The 16239-nt window shown below is 33.2% G+C and overlaps 3 protein-coding genes across 9 annotated transcripts; 1 reads left to right on the top strand and 2 right to left on the bottom strand.

Moving 5' to 3' along the window:
• Positions 1-390: 390 nt before the first annotated feature.
• LOC137828671 (prolyl 4-hydroxylase 1) lies at positions 391-5222 on the bottom strand. Of its 2 annotated transcripts, none has more exons than XR_016523518.1 (12): positions 5048-5198; positions 4836-4883; positions 4433-4501; positions 4038-4090; positions 3516-3581; positions 3286-3360; positions 2196-2270; positions 1973-2043; positions 1837-1893; positions 1630-1719; positions 1316-1408; positions 391-688 (listed from the first exon to the last, which is right to left on the bottom strand). XR_016523518.1 is itself a non-coding variant. In XM_068635344.1 (12 exons), exons 1-12 carry the CDS (start codon positions 5109-5111, stop codon positions 581-583), a joined length of 864 nt encoding a protein of 287 aa, XP_068491445.1. In that variant the 5' UTR covers positions 5112-5222; the 3' UTR covers positions 391-580. The 2 variants fall into 2 exon arrangements, 1 of the variants encoding a protein (XP_068491445.1); XM_068635344.1 differs by having other exon boundaries at positions 1837-1888; positions 5048-5222.
• An 854-nt stretch (positions 5223-6076) lies between these two features.
• LOC137828775 (signal peptide peptidase-like 5) lies at positions 6077-16003 on the top strand. Of its 6 annotated transcripts, none has more exons than XR_016523371.1 (15): positions 6077-6416; positions 6496-6654; positions 6806-6917; positions 7952-8068; positions 10220-10377; positions 10761-10934; positions 11895-11929; positions 12034-12190; positions 12600-12653; positions 12764-12856; positions 13438-13580; positions 13710-13780; positions 14000-14083; positions 14154-14375; positions 15524-16003. XR_016523371.1 is itself a non-coding variant. In XM_068635459.2 (14 exons), the coding sequence occupies exons 1-14, from the start codon at positions 6303-6305 to the stop codon at positions 14267-14269; spliced, it is 1587 nt and encodes a 528-aa protein (XP_068491560.1). In that variant the 5' UTR covers positions 6077-6302; the 3' UTR covers positions 14270-14454. The 6 variants fall into 6 exon arrangements, 1 of the variants encoding a protein (XP_068491560.1); XR_016523370.1 differs by having other exon boundaries at positions 15463-16003; XM_068635459.2 differs by lacking the exon at positions 15524-16003 and having other exon boundaries at positions 14154-14454.
• Positions 15432-15805, bottom strand: LOC150025715 (putative lipid-transfer protein DIR1). Its single transcript, XM_090305176.1, has one exon. The coding sequence runs from the start codon at positions 15803-15805 to the stop codon at positions 15500-15502; it is 306 nt and encodes a 101-aa protein (XP_090161302.1). The 3' UTR covers positions 15432-15499.
• Positions 16004-16239: the final 236 nt, after the last annotated feature.

The following is a 16239-nucleotide window of genomic DNA, read 5'->3' as shown; positions in this document are numbered from 1 at the left end:
GATAAGTAAAAATAATAGGAATTAGAAATTGAAAAGACTTAAGAATTTGAATTCAATTTATTTAAAAGTGTAAACTGGTTAAAATGAGTTTTTCTCGTCAAAATTTCAAAGGCTATATAGAATAACGTTTGGTGAAATTAAACGCAGAACACATGTATGATAAAATTGTTGATTTTACAACTATAAAATCCATATACACTGATCTTTTTTATTGGTTGAGTGTAGAATGGTTTGATGAGATAGTTAGATTCTAAAGATTGGTTTCATTAAAGTGTGAAATTTATATCATGAAGGTGGATAAAAAGAATACAAGTGCCAAAAGATTTGTCCATTTACAAATATTTGAATGAAATCTTTACCTGAGTGAGAAAGGAAATGTAAAACAGAAAGTTGAATAAATGAGGATATGTATTTATCTTTGGAAACCCCGTAAAACCATACCTGGGGCATCTATAATATCAGACTACGGTGCTGCAGTTTATTGATTTAAGATTAACACTATCAAATATTTCTAATATCAATAACTATTCTTAATCACTATTCTTTTATAAGGACAAGATCCAATTGCTATTTTTTTTTTTCAAACGTGAGTGGTCTGCCTCATCCACTTCGTAGCTGACCACTTCTCCCCAGACATTACCTCACATCCTCCATGCACACTGTTCGGATCTGATTGACCATCCAGTCCCTGCCAAGATCAACACTAACAGTTACATTCACCATTCACATTTTCTATCACAAAAGTACCAATTCATAAACCAGCTAAATCCTAATGATGAGTATAAATTGAAAAAATATATATATAAAAACCTATAAAGCCATCTCTACCCTTGATTTTTAAACTGGTTCTTCCTATCTAGCACCGGTTCTTAACAATATGTAATGGTAGAAGCTTATCTTATTAAGCACCAGTGTTTGCATATGTATTCCAATGGGTAAAAGGGTAAAACATACTGTTTCTACATAGAAAAAGTGGATTAATTCTTGTATTCTTGAATTTATCACTTAAACTTTTTGGTTACTCTTTGCTTCTTATGCTTATACTAATTTGTTTGGTAGTTTTGTACTGCAGTAATTGGTTATTAGATAAAATTGACTCTTTATCAATCTTTGGGAAACAGTACCCCACTCGTCATTCTATGACTTGTTAAGACACATGCACTTGCAGATGATCAAAGATATATATTCTATCTCTGGGGCCAAAAAGCACAATCTTCAAGACACGTAAAAGTACTAGAACAATTAAGGAAATAGATGTTCCTATTTCATAATTAACACGGATACCGTCCATAATAAGCAAATTAATTGCACTAACCATACTCCAGAAAAGCACCGCATTTCCTTTAGTTGGTTTGACAGATAGCCCTTTGACAAGTTTCCCACCACAGCTACATTCACCGGAACCAGCCTGAATCATATTGTATTATTATAAACAACAGCATCACTATAGTCAAAATGTCCAATTTGAGTGACAGATATAACAGCCAACACATAACACCGAATAGATAGCTAGTAGTAGCATGTTACAAATTGAGCATATTTCCCATGGTAAAGATAAAATCCAAAAAAAAGTATACAACAACTACCAAAATAAGTTAAATAACAAATTTCAGAAAACAAGAAGCTTACTGATGGGAAATATGTTTCTCCTCCTTCAACATTGTCACTCAAATACATAAGCATTGTGGCTATTCGCTGCCCACCACGCTTCAAGTTGAACTGTCTCGAAAAAAAAAAGGCATAACAGATTGCAAATGGGGTTTCATAGAAGCCACTTCAAGGAAATTCGCATGTTGACTATAATTTGAAAATTAAAAAAGAGCAAATACAACTTACGGTGTCAGAAAAATAGTCATGATGAGGTTTGTAATATTGATTCTTCTCGTACCTGTGCTGCTGCAAATGTTAGCCTTAATACTAGCAAACCCACTCATGTTCAGATATAGAGAGAAAAAATAAGTCATATTCTCACCTCAGGACTTGCATAAGCTCACCATTCTCAACTGGTATTTGAGAATAGACAGAGATTCTTTTTTCAATTGCCTAGATGAGCAAGGTGAACATATTTTATCAGACTGTACAGTTAAAGTTACTCAATAAAATATGGTCACACCAGATGGTGCACTCCATGTTTTTTACACTGCTTTAATGACTGAAGTAAAAGACTTGAGGGGAGAGTAAAATTGCTAACTTACTTGTACCATAGGATATTTTCTCTCTTGAGGATTCAAAAACATACCAGAGCTGGTTCTGACTTCACTCTTGATTCCCTATGGACAGAAATATCACATTTAATGAAGAAATACATGTTCATAGATGAAAATGACCCCATATCCTACTACTTCCACGTGTCCACACTAATTTTAAAATGGATTTCCTTTTCTTCTTAATCCAATTATGCAACGTGTGGAGAATGGACTCTAGCGGCTTTGCATGGAGATTAAAAATTAAAACTATGCTTAGTTTAAATATATTATTTTGGTCTCCCCAAAATTATTGGTCAACATCCACCACTGAATATAAAATCAACTTATTCTAAGAATGATATAGGAGCCTATTAGCCAGTGTGTGAAATCAACAAAAGCTGTTTATAATCTTAACAACTTTTCTTTATTTCTTCAAGGTGTTTAGCGAAATTCCTTGAAGTGGTTTTATATGTAACACATAAATGATGTCACAGATAAGCAGAAAATTGGTATAATAGGAAAGCAAAGCAAAAAGCAATTTTAGGATAAATTGTTTCCTTCTAGTGGTTTTTAACCTATTTGACCATTGTGTGAAATCAACAGAAAATTCTTTTAATCTTAAAATACAGCCCTTCACTTAAGCTCTACATTTGAAGCATAAAATTCTTCTTTTTTAAGTTTCAAAACTTCTCACTCATTTTTTCCTAGCCCAGGATTGGGTATTTTCTGTGAGAAGGGTCCTGCCACCCTCAGATAAAAACCATTTAGTGGTTTACAAAAATATAATTTATTCTTAAAGAGAAGAAATTAAAACGCAGTCACAAAGTGAGCTGGTTAGGTAGTTGCATACAGAATGCAACAATATAGAAGGTTCAAATGTAACAAAACAACAAGCTCCTGTATATGCATATGCACATTGTCTTCCTAAAAGGCATTTAGTATTTTATGACAAATTCATTATACATACTAAAATTTTCCCATGGTGAATCTGACAATACTTCACTTAGGCATAATGAAACTTAAACCCTATCTCATCCCGTAGCATGTATTGATGATTATGATCAATCAAATTGAAATTCAACAGAAACTGCCAATGTACCATTCCAGTTTTCGTATCAACCACAGTTGAAATATGCAAGCGAGGGAGAGCTATAGCCCTGAGATAATCACATTCCTGTAAAGATAAAATAATTTTAATACATACATATGGCCACCACCAGCAGTTTTTATTCAGCTGAAGAATGCTTTAAAAGTACTGTTAATTGCCGGGTATTTGACCTCAAGAAACATTTTAATAATGAAAAACAGCATTTAGTAGGGACAGCTAACCTCTGAACTCAAGAAGTTATGAAGTAAAATAATCCGAGGAGACCAGCTAAGCACTTCGGGTTTGACCTACAATTGAGGATCAGACGGAAATAATAATCAAAATTTAAGCATGCAAATCTATTCATTTCTCAAAAAAATGAGAATAAGCAAAAGAAATTCACTGAAAAAAGAAAATAAACTGGTTATTCAGACAATGGTTAAATTAATGAGTCTAACGCAAGCTGGAACACAGACTGACATAGGCTTTAAACGTAAAATTATAAGACAGAATGACACAGATATTGATCACTCAGAGTGCAGTCAAGCATTCTTTAACCAAGTATTTAATTGAACAGAGAAGAGAACTTTAATCTTGTTGCCTTTTTGAGGCGTTAAAATTATACCTTTACACCGAATGTATAAGCAATAATATTTTACTATTTTATTTTACCATGAGGTCTGTGATTCTATCATAGAGGATGAGCCTGAGAAAACATGTAAATAGAAAAGTTTAGCAGAAGAAAGGGAGGACAACGGACATACATATCCAAGGCGTAACACTTCTGCTTCCTTGTCATTATTCCAAAAAGAAATACCTGAAAATTAGAAGAAATGGTTGAAAAAGAAGCTCCAATGAAGAAAATTGCTAGTTATTGACAACTTAAAAAATATGTAAAACTAAAATACACTGATGGAGTAACTCATAACAAAGATATTTGTGTTTTACAGAAAGTTTGAAAAAAAAAAACAAATACAATATCTAGAAGACTCAACAATGAAACGATTGAAAGTCAGTCAAGGAATAAAAAAAAGATTAATACAGTAGTACATTTTACTTTTTAGGTAAAGCATTGCACATGGTGGAAAGGGAACTAACTTAGCAGGCATCTAGCACTCTAGAGAGATTAAAATAGGCAGAAAACAAAAATATTACTGACCTCTTGGCAATTGAAGGTAACCCTGACCTTCGACTTCACGCAATCTTCTAAATGGCAAAGAATCAGAGCCTGCATGAAGCAGTTAGGCTAACAGAGCATAACAAAAATAATCAAACACAAAAATCTAGGTCAAATATCCCTCTAAAACAAGTCCCCTATTTGTTTCATTTAAACTCGTTAAAGAAGCAATGCAGAAATTTGAAAATCATTAATGTGCATCAGCTAAAAGCCTAAGCTTTTGAAGGGGTTGGTAGATGGCACGGTGTTAGAGATGCCTACAATCCTTGGCACTCCACCATGTAATAAAAAATTTAACTTTGCGTAAGGTGGGTGCTGGCACACCTATCGTGGCTAATTATTGAGAACGAGGGTAGAAAATGAGAAGAAAAGTAGGATCCGATACCGTATGAGTCTTCCAATTTTCGTATGATGGCCAACTGAGAGAGAGCACCTGCAATGTAATTGAGGAAGAGAAGAGTGAAAAGTTGTGAGTGGTAATTCAAATATGATTATTGAGATGTGTGGTGATTTAGGGCAGTGGGGGAGAGAGAAGAAGAAAGAGCAAGAGAGTGAAGAAGAAGAAGAAGAAGAAATCGGAGAAGAGAGAAGAGATACCTATGATCATTCCGACGGTGACGAAAGTGAGAAGACCGAAGACGATCCTCATGGAGGGAGCCATGGACTTCAAAATCAACACAACAACAATCACAAACCGCTTTTAACGCCCAATGCTTTTATACTCCCATTTTGTTTTTCTCTTACAACATTTCTGATCTATGTTTTTCATCTTGTAAGATATAAAAAGAAAATTACTTTTATATCCCTTCATGCTTTAATGTCTCCTCATTTGTAAAATCTCCATTCCCGCAAAAGATACTATAACGTTTAAGTCAGATTTCAGTATTCGATATTTGGTGTAATTAATGCGTGATGATTTTTTGCAAAACTTGTGACTGTTTATATTATTATTGTGGATCCTTTATTATTGAATCAGATTAGAGTTTTAGACCAGGATTAAGAGTGTATTACTTAATGTTTAATCACTGTTTGGTGTTGTTAATCATCTTCTATTGGACTTAATGAATCTGGTTATGTCGGTCGACACTTATGTAGTACAGACACAGATACGGAGATACGTATAATCTCTAAAATATAGAACATAGGGACACAAATCTATATATTATGTAATTATGAATTATATAAATTGACAATAAATGTTTATGTGCATAAATATATTTCAGTTTGTTTTAGTAGAAAGATGTTTTTCATAGTTGGTTCAAAATGATTTGTTCCTTATTTTTATAATCATTATCAAAATTTATACCATAAATTTGAGTTTTTATAAAATTAATGTGTTTTTTCCTTTTAAAATTGTGTTAGCGTGCTATAAATATCAAAACAACAAATAATTTTTTAATTGGACACTTCGCAGATACATATATCCTACAAGTATCAGTATTCGATGTGTCTGACACCGACAATGTTCAACTACTGGTAGATTTACAATTATTTTAAAATTGAAAAATTTGGTTAAAAAAAAGTAAAATTAGGGTAAGATGAGTAAATTAATGATGATAAAATGTGTGTTCCTAATAATAATGTTGAAATGTGTAGAAAAGGGATTGACGGTGGAGAGTGAAGTTTGGGAAAATGTGAAAAGGGAGAAGATATAGAATGATGAAGTGGAGAAGGTGGAAACGGTTGGCTAAGAGAGAGGAGGGAAGAGTATTTTAAAATGCAGAATCCCAAAATGCCACGAAATTCCCGAGGGAGGGAGAGGAGAGGAACCAATGTCCTTCTCATCGTCACAGCACACACTAAACCTTTAACCAATCATAACCCAACCGTTTCAATTTTCCCCTAACCAACAATGCCCTCCTCCTCCTCTTTGCCGCCGGCTCTTCTCCTTCTCTTCTTCTCCTTCGCCTTCCTAGCCGCCGCCGCCGCCGCCGATGAAGACCACTGCGATCACGTTGCGCAATTGGTAATTCCTCCTCCTTACGTTTATCTATTTCTTCAATTCTCTCTCTCATGTTTAATAACATTAATCAATGTGTTTGCAGGTTAAGATACAGAGCTGGATTGATGGGAAGGAAGATGAAGAGTACAATGGTATGACTGCAAAATTTGGCTCCGATTTGCCTGACAATGCTGATCCAACTACCAAAGTTCCCGCTGTTATTTCCGATCCTTTGGACTGCTGTTCCGCTTCCACCGTAAAGGTTTCTTTCTCGTTCCCCTTCCTTCGTATCATGCATCAACTGTTTTCCCCAACTTTGTTTGTTTTCTTACTTTCATGCTCGTATTTTGAAATCTGTTCATCGTATATCAGCTTCCTCAAGTAGTGTGCTTCTGCATTTCTCCATTTTGCAGTTATCTGGATTAGCAGCTCTCTGCGCACGAGGCGTTTGTGACTTCACAACTAAAGCTACATTCGCGCAGTCCGGTGGTGCTGCTGCCGTGTTCATGATAAACGACGCCGATGGTATATTTTAGCACTTCAACCACGAGGTTTCTATTTTGTGTTTAATCTGAATAAAGAAGGTGTATTAGACGTATAGAAGGTGTCATTTGTCAGTCTGGTAACGTCCCCACTCACTTGTCAGCTTGGTTGCTCGCATGCTTTTTCTTTAGGCTGAAATCTCTTCGTGCATGCTGTGCAGTATACTCAAAATCTAAGCACGGGGTTTAATAAACAGTACGTAGCACGGCTAAACCTGGGCTCACAAGCATAGCTTGAACTCTGATTGCCAACTATTGTCGCTTTCTTGGAACCTGGATAAAGATTTTAAGTTTATAATGATGTATAGGAACAAATTCTAATGCTTAGGAGCTTATTTTTTTTTCAGGAAAGCTATTATGGAATGATGAGTCTTGTACTTGAAATAGGCAAATAGCTCAATTTTATAAAATATTAAAACATGAGACAATGTCACTAAACAACAAAGTGAAATATCATTGGACTAATTTTGGCACTTTAGATACATTAAATGGTATTGCTTTGTATAAGTGGAATTATGTTACATGCTGAAATTGGACTCTTCATGGATATATAAAACATTAATAAGGCTTCACGTTACACCTCCAGATTTTAGATTGATCATATTTTCCACTGACAATAGCCCAAAATTAAATCATGTAGTTTATCATACCAGTATGCATTGTTTTTCCTAATATTACTTCCCACTAGTTTTTGTTAAAGATTGGTTTCCATAATAAATTGTACATAAGAGGATGATCACTGATCATGGAAAAGGGCAATACATTAGCTCTAAAAAGAAATCCAATCTCATTGCTCATCCGAAGCCTGTAGATGAAACCATGATAACAAGCATTGTTGCATTATTGGTTTTTATTAAATCCGTAGAGGCTATTACATACAGAAAAAAGGATTCCACTAATTGTGTTAGCATTACAATTACAATTCACTAACTTAAACTTACCTTTACTGCACTTTTTTTTACTTTTTATGTTATTTTACGCTTTTAATATGAAATTTATCTGTTTATTTTATATCAGAACTCTTTGAGATGGACTGCTCCAAGGACAATCCGGTAAATATTTCAATTCCGGTTGTGGAGATAACAAAGTCAGTAGGAGACACTCTCAACAAACTTTTGACATCTAAAAGGAAAGGTCTGTCCTTCGATTTTTTAAACTTGTATTTGTAGTTTGTTTGTCCACTGGTGCTTTTGTGAAAGAGTTTTGTATTTACTTCTCTTTCATTTTGTCATGTAATAATAATATGATAGGGTACCAGAGATAAGCTATGAAGTTAAAATCTAACATTGGACACAGTAACTAGATAAGTTATTTTCTAGCACATATAATCCTAATAATAAGTACGTATTTAACGGATGTTGTCTTAGTTGTAAGTTGAAAGAAACAAAATTTTGTATCCCTTTTATAAGGCAAAAGAAATAGAAAAATAACCAATAATTAGCGTAGTTGAACGACTTAAATATAACAATATAATATAATATTAAAAAATGTTAAAAAATATTTTAAAAAATAACATAATATTTATAAGGTTAGAAAGACTCTTGTATGATTTTAAGAAATTGAAATTTAACTTTAAATTAATTTTATAAAACCGATTTGAAAGCAGAGATTTGTATTAATTTATATATTATAATTTGTTTATACTTTTAAATATTGTGGAATTTCCAAAAAAATTGCAAAAAAAGAGAGATTTCCATGTAAGAAATATATTAAAAATAAGTTGTGATTAGAAGGGAAGTAAGCCGAAGTGAGTCAAGAGAAAATGTCATGCTCCTATTTCCTGATTTAGGATCCTGTGATTTTTAGATCGTGATCAAGGAAAAGAAAAGGAAAAAATCTGACCCAAAACGACACACCTGATTTTTGTTGAACTGCCAAACCGCAGTTTTTAACCGATCCAATGTTTTAAGGATCTGACGAACCGCACAGTCCTGATTAAACTAGTCTGGTTTTAATAACCATGGAATTGACAAAAATAACGAAATTAAAATCTCATGATATTCTTAAGATAAATAATATGGTTATCCTTATAGATCTTCCATATTATCCTAAAGATAAACCATCTATAGATATCCTATGATATTTAGGACACTTCTCTTGATAAATGAATAAGGCTCAGTGTCGAGACATCAATCTCTTGGAGCCTTAGAGTCATATGTGTTGTAACAATAATGCCTCCATCCAACTTCTCTTTGATGAAGTATTAGTTATCACTTATTTCCAAGTGTTTTGTTCTGTCAGGGTTCGGTTATGGGTAATGCTGATAACGGAATTGTTGTCACTAAACAACATAAGACCCTCATATTTAACCTTGAGGAAATCATAAGATAATCTTAATTTCTAATCCTTTGAAACTCTGAAGAATTTATTATTCAAAATTTTAGTGAAATGGTATATAAATGGTAATTATACACGCAAATAATTTGCATGATAATTTATGATCTCCAAGTTCAACTTATAATCCAATCTAAAATGTTATAATCAAGGATATATAATATAAAATTATTTATTCACAAATTGTTCATTAATAAAGGTATAATCATAATTGAAACTTCATTTGTTAACTTTATAAAATAGTTTAAATTTTTTTGTTGAAAATAGTTTAAATTTTTTTGTTGAAAATTGTTTAATCAAGAACACAAAGTCAAACTAAACATGTCTTTTAAATCTAAAAATATGAAAATGAAAACAGGAAATGAAAATAGGAAGTGTTTTCCGAAACCAAACGGCTCCTTACTCGTCTTGGTCCTGGAACATGATTCAAAGGACTTACTCAAGGTGACAAGAAGGATCCCTAGAGGGTCAATATCCTCCTGACTTAAATTTTTACTATTTTGTTCTAGTTGAGACATAGAGGACTTTTCTGCTATGTTTTTCCTTATCAAAAGTTGTATGATTCACCCACTTCAACATAGAATCCTTGGTTTCCCCATTTGATCAAGAATCCTTGTAGCTAGTGTCCGTGGTGTGATCTCACCGTTGGCATCAATTGCACTTGAGTACGATTTCATACTAAAGTCATAGACTTTCTTTTTATGTTGCCTAGCACGTACTTCTGTGATGAATTAATTAATTAAACATTCAGTAAATGGTAAAATACCCAATTTTTAGCACTGCAAGAAGTTATTTCTATACATATGCTCATTTATTCACATAAATGCATTAAATAAGTAAGATTAAAGAAAAATATCATTTCTTTATCAATCTCAAGTGCATTTCTTCTGCTTGATGCGAAGTTTGTTTCAAATGATTTACTGATGGTTGATTCGGAGTTGTTCATTTCAGTGGAGGTTGTGCCATATGCTCCAACGCGCCCAGTTGTAGACTACTCGGTTTCATTTTTGTGGTTGATGGCTGTTGCAACAGTTGCATGTGCTTCACTATGGGCAGATATAACTGCTCCTGATCAATTCGATGAACGCTATAATGAGTTGTCTCCCAAGGTTTTTCCATGCAACCCTATATTTACCTTAATGTCTATGATATATGCTCAAATGTGATCTTATGAACTTTTATCGTTGTTTAATGTAACTGAAGTAATCATAGTGATGCGAAGGTGTGCTTCCAGTGAGTAACAGATATTCAACAATGTTCGAATGGGACATTTGTAACCAGTAACCACAGACTGATCTTGGCTTCCGTGCTAACTTCTAATCTACGTTTACTTTTATCTTTGACTGCCTTCTGTATTGCTAGCCCGTGATCTTTCAATCAGTTAACTATTAAATGGAGCCATGGAGAATGGTTTCTTCCATTCATTTTGTTTACTTGTTACAATTTTAATACATCTTTATTAGTCTGTAACATAAAATTGTTTTTTTTATAGAGCGCTGTGTCTGAAGCAGGGAAAGACGAACCTGAGGAAATAGTTAACATAGATACAAAGGGTGCTGTCGTATTTGTCATTACGGCCTCTACTTTTCTTGTGCTACTGTTCTTCTTCATGTCGTCTTGGTTTATTTGGGTGCTGATTGTACTTTTCTGCATTGGTGGTATTGAGGTAAGGTAGCTCATTTTCGTGGATTTTACTCCTAATCTTCTAGCTAAAAAAATATCAAGTAATGATATAGAGATAACTTCATTTAAACATACAATCCAATCCTTCATATTATTTCATTATGGTGGGACCATGATATTTTATCGTCCAATAAATTTTTACACCCACCTTACATTCACTGTTTTACTTTTCATGCTCTCTTTTCCTTTACAAATACAAAAGTTTATTTTTTTAATGACTCTATTACCCCTGATAGTAGGTTGCGATAAGTGTCAAAACATTATAAACATTATTTCTGTAACCAAATGGTTGTTTTAGTTGTACAAGCCATACATCTGCATCCAGATAGGCTTTACAAGCCCAACTACTCGTATCATTACCATACACAAACCAAAGAATGTAAGATAACCTAAAAATACGGTAGATCCTGGTAGAAAAGGGATGCCAACTTCCTCTGTCAGTTAAACTTCTGAACTACTTGACATAAATGTTGAACTCAATTATACAGAATTGCTTTAACTAACAAAGTTAGTGTTTAGACCAACTTTTTTAGTTTCTTTTTCTTAAGGGCTCATTTACAGGAAAGGATAAAATATGCCACTTTAATCAATTATGTGATACACTGTTGATTCACTTCTGTTGACTAAACTTATTTATCTCGTGCTTGTTTCTATGTTCTGGAGTCTGTTTCTCATTGTATATTTTTTGTCCTTAGGAGGATATTTTGTTTGCCCCCTAGTTGTATTTTATCTTTAATTCTGTCTAATAAAATTCACTTATTTTTTTACAAATACATTAGACTGTACTTTCACTTCTCCATTAACTGGTATGTTGATCTATTAGAAAGTTGAAACTTGAAACTACAATACCTATAAACTGCTGACAAGCATTTGATCCTTTTTTTTCTTCCTTATTTGTTTGAAACTACTCGTTTCATTAATGGAAGTTTGCTTCCATATTCAGGGGATGCACAACTGTATTGTAACCCTCGCTTTAAGGTACAAAATATCTTCTCTCTTCTAGTAAAAAGGGAAATCAATGTTCTTTCTGCATGTTGTATATCTCTTCATTTTCTCAAGTTTTTTCTCAAATATATTGGCAGGAAACGTCGAGCTTGTGCTCAGAAGAATGTGAATTTACCTTTATTTGGAGAGGTTTCTATTTTCTCGCTGGTAGTGCTACTATTCAGCGTGGCATTTGCCGTTTTATGGGTTGTATTTCGGCACCAATCATTTTCTTGGTTTGGGCAAGATTTGCTTGTGAGTTCCAGTTTCTAGTACGTGGGCACAAGTCTTTCAATTGTCATTCTGTTTCCAGCTTTGTATCTGCCTAGTATTGATATGTTCCTTTTTTTAAAAAAATCTGCTCACATTTAATTGCAGTCACTTATCTACATATATACATGTATGAATGCTCACATCAGAGCACATGTTCAGCCACAGAAATATGATGCATATATTTTTGCACTTAATCATTGTAGAGTGAATGTGTATTCTTGTTGAGACAAACCTGGTCTCTCTTTTGATTCCGTAGTGAGCTTTCTCAGGCATTGCACTAAAGAATTGTTTGTTGTCTCAATAGTGGGTTTTGTCATTCATCGATGATAAGCTGTTTGTTTGAGCTTTTGTTGTATGCAATTTGCTTGACATACGGCTTTATTCTTAACAGGGCATCTGTTTGATGATAACAGTATTACAGATGGCTCGGTTGCCTAATATTAAGGTACCTTAATGACTTCCTTGTGTTTATATTATAACTGTTACTTCCTTTCTCGTTTTGTTCCAATATCTGTTGTCATCTCTCATAATTTATTTATGAATCTGATATCGTAGGTTGCAACGGTCCTACTTTGTTGTGCATTTGTATACGACATTTTTTGGGTATTCATATCTCCAGTGATATTCCAAAAGAGTGTCATGATTACTGTAAGTCTTTGTTCATACTGGTATAGTTGGGGCTATTTTTTTTAGTTAATGTACACTAGTGCTGGATAAAAAAATAATCATTTGGACATTGACAAAAGAATAATCTTCTTGATTGAGAAAATCCTGTTAATATAGAGAGAAAAATAAAAGTGTTTTACCGCAACAAAAGAATCCTAATAATTTAAATAAAATAAAAAATCTTTTAGTATTAATAAAAGAAATCTAATTAATGAAAAGTAGTTATTTTATTGGTGTGAGATGACATCCTACCCAAAATCATTAAGAGAATTTAAAAAAGAAGACACATGGATTTGAGAAACTAAGGAATTTCAAATTCTTTCTTTCTAATTGAAATTTAAAATTTTCTAATTTTAAATAATCTAATTATTCATAAAATTTTAGAATTTTAATTTATATTTAAATTCATTATTTTAATTTCTAAAAACTAAAGACTATTTTTATTGAGTGCAATCAAATAGGCCCTTCGATTCTCACCTCACTGCTGAAATGAAATTCTCACCTCACTGCTTATGTTCTTTGCAGTGAAAAGGTGTCCTACAGTGATGAGTTTTATTTTGTAGGTTGCTCGAGGTGACAAGGCTGGTGGTGAAGCAATTCCTATGCTTTTGAGATTTCCTCGCTTGGCTGATCCTTGGGGTGGCTATGATATGATTGGATTTGGAGATATTCTCTTTCCTGGTTTGCTTGTTTCCTTTTCTCGTAGGTATTGAATTCCTTATTTAGTCAAAAACTTTAACAAGTGAAGATTTATAAACTTCTTTTCCATACCGACCTTACTTTACAAGAAGCCTTGTTTTCAACGTATGTTATGTATGGCTTTGGACTGTCTCAGATTCGACAAAGATCTTAAGAAGGGGGTCGTGAGCGGATATTTTCTTTGGTTGATGATTGGCTATGGCTTCGGTAAGTTAGTAGGTAATATGTTTGTGTTGAATAATGTTTCTTCATAACTGTTGCTTAGTTGATTTTCCTGGTATCATAGGAAATCTGCTTAAAGATTTCTCCTCCACATCACATGAGTTAACTTAACATTTCCCATGTGGGTTGGTCATTTTATTTAAACATTTATTTTAGATTTAGATTCAAAGGTATTAAAGTATAGAGTATGTTTGGTGTGTTCAGGGCTGTTCTTCACATATCTGGGGCTATACATGATGAACGGTCATGGACAACCTGCACTCCTCTACCTTGTTCCGTGCACACTAGGTAACTAATTTTGTGGTTCTCATGATTTAGGTAGCTTTTGTGATGCCAAATTGTTTATACATATGAACAGGAGTGATTCTTGTATTGGGAAGCAAAAGAGGTGAGCTAAAGACCCTTTGGAATTATGAACCAGAGTCGTCTTCCTCCTCGTCCTCGCCCTCCTCCAAACCCCCTCCCCAAGTTTAGAACACACTCCATTGTAGCAACTGGGAACTGCTCACTGATTCATACACACACACTCACTCTCTCTTGTATGCAGATGCAGTTGGGTTTGGGTTAGGAGAGTTTCCAGGTGCACACACACTTCATTCCTTCCTCCATCTCTTCCATAACTATAACTATCTATTCTATTTTTTTATTCTTCCTTCTTTCTGCTCTTGCAAAATCATTCTACATTCTAGATACTCTGTGGCTTTACACTATACTGTTATTAATTAATTATTTTTTTAATCAAATATACTCTTATATTAAAATATAGACACTACAAACTATTTTTAAAAAGTGTATTTCGCCTATTTAATGTGTACATATTTGAAATACAACAAATATTATCGATGAAAACTTACGTAATTCGGCATCAATGTTAATCATATTAATATTAAAAAATATTATATTTTTGTGTGCATAAGTTGAGAGAGAAGATACATATAAGAAAGATGAATAAATTAAAAGGTGTGATGAATACAATGATAAAGTTTTAGGAATAAAAGTTAACTTACCTTTGAATAAGATTTATTAATACTATTGGATTACAAATGGTAAGAATTAGCTAAATACAACATTTTTCCTTAAATATAAACGATAAGTTTGTGATTATCTATAAAAATAATAATTTTAATTGTATAGGAATCCATGGTAAAAACAAATAAAAGTCGTGTCATTTTCTTTAATAAATTGAAATGTTTCTTGAATATATTAAAAATAATTAAAAACTCAACCGAAATTAGATATTGAAAAATATAGTAGAATTAGACTTGTTTTTAAAAATTAGATTTATTACTTTTTATGTAATATACTGTAAATGCAGTATATATTTTGATGACTAGCAAAAATTAAATGTAAAATATTCTGGGAGTAAGTACATATATATTAATTTTGGTTTATAAATAATTATGAAAAAAATAATAATTCCATATTTATATTGAGATATTTTTTTAACCTGCAATTCCTGTCTGATTAGTTGAACAAAAAATTTCTGATGTTATATTAAAAATAGTCTAATTTAATCTCATAAAATTTAGATACATTTACATATTATAATATGTTGTAATTTCGATTGAGATTTCCAACACGTTTAATTAATTAATGATATTTAATTAAAGGTTAAATGTGTGATTTAGTTAAGAAATGATAAAAGAAGAAAATGATTTATTTATTAGAGGTAATGGTAAAGTTTCACAAAAGGAAGAGAAGGAGCTAACAAGGTGGAGTCTTGTCAAGTTTGCACTTGGCAGGGAGCTGAAGAGCGAGATCAGGATCGATTCCCAAGGAAGGCAAGAGAGGAGAATTCTTGTAATTGCAGAGGCAATCCATGTCCACTTTCGAAACCACCGAACAGCACTCGTCCGAAGGTTCCGACGGCGATGGAGGCGTCACCGCCGCCTTGCACGTCATCAGATCCGTCACCGACACACCGCACACATCCAGGGCGTCAATGGCAGCCCCCATGAGCAGCACCTCCGTCACCACGAGCGCCGCCACCACTATCGCATTCATCTTCATCTTCTTCTTCTGCGGATGGCTCTCCCCTTCCTACTCCCTGGTATTTATAGCAACAAGTTGTGAATTGTGAATGAATCCATTGTTATGAAAATGAAACGGTTTCTCATCTTTAACTCACAAACTCTCTTTTTCTCAGCATTATTTGCTGGAATTTAATGAATGCCTTTGGAATGTTGCTGACCAAAGCTTCTTTCATAACACCCTAACATTATTAAACTTTCAAATTTCCTTACACAGTTAAAATATAAAATCATTGTATAAATTTCTTGCATGGGCTCTAATTGGTGGGATTGGATGCACCTCAAACTATATATATTTTTATTCTAACACTTCTTTTAAGTATACAATAATTAAGTTATTGTAAATCAAAATAATGCATAAATATGATTATAGTGGAGATTTTATACTTACATTGCAACCATTTCAAGCATGCA

Source organism: Phaseolus vulgaris, chromosome 7 (assembly GCF_051622355.1).
Source record: "Phaseolus vulgaris cultivar YP4 chromosome 7, ASM5162235v1, whole genome shotgun sequence".
In the NCBI taxonomy this organism is placed as follows: Eukaryota; Viridiplantae; Streptophyta; class Magnoliopsida; order Fabales; family Fabaceae; genus Phaseolus; species Phaseolus vulgaris.
This window is presented reverse-complemented; position numbering and strand designations above follow the sequence as displayed.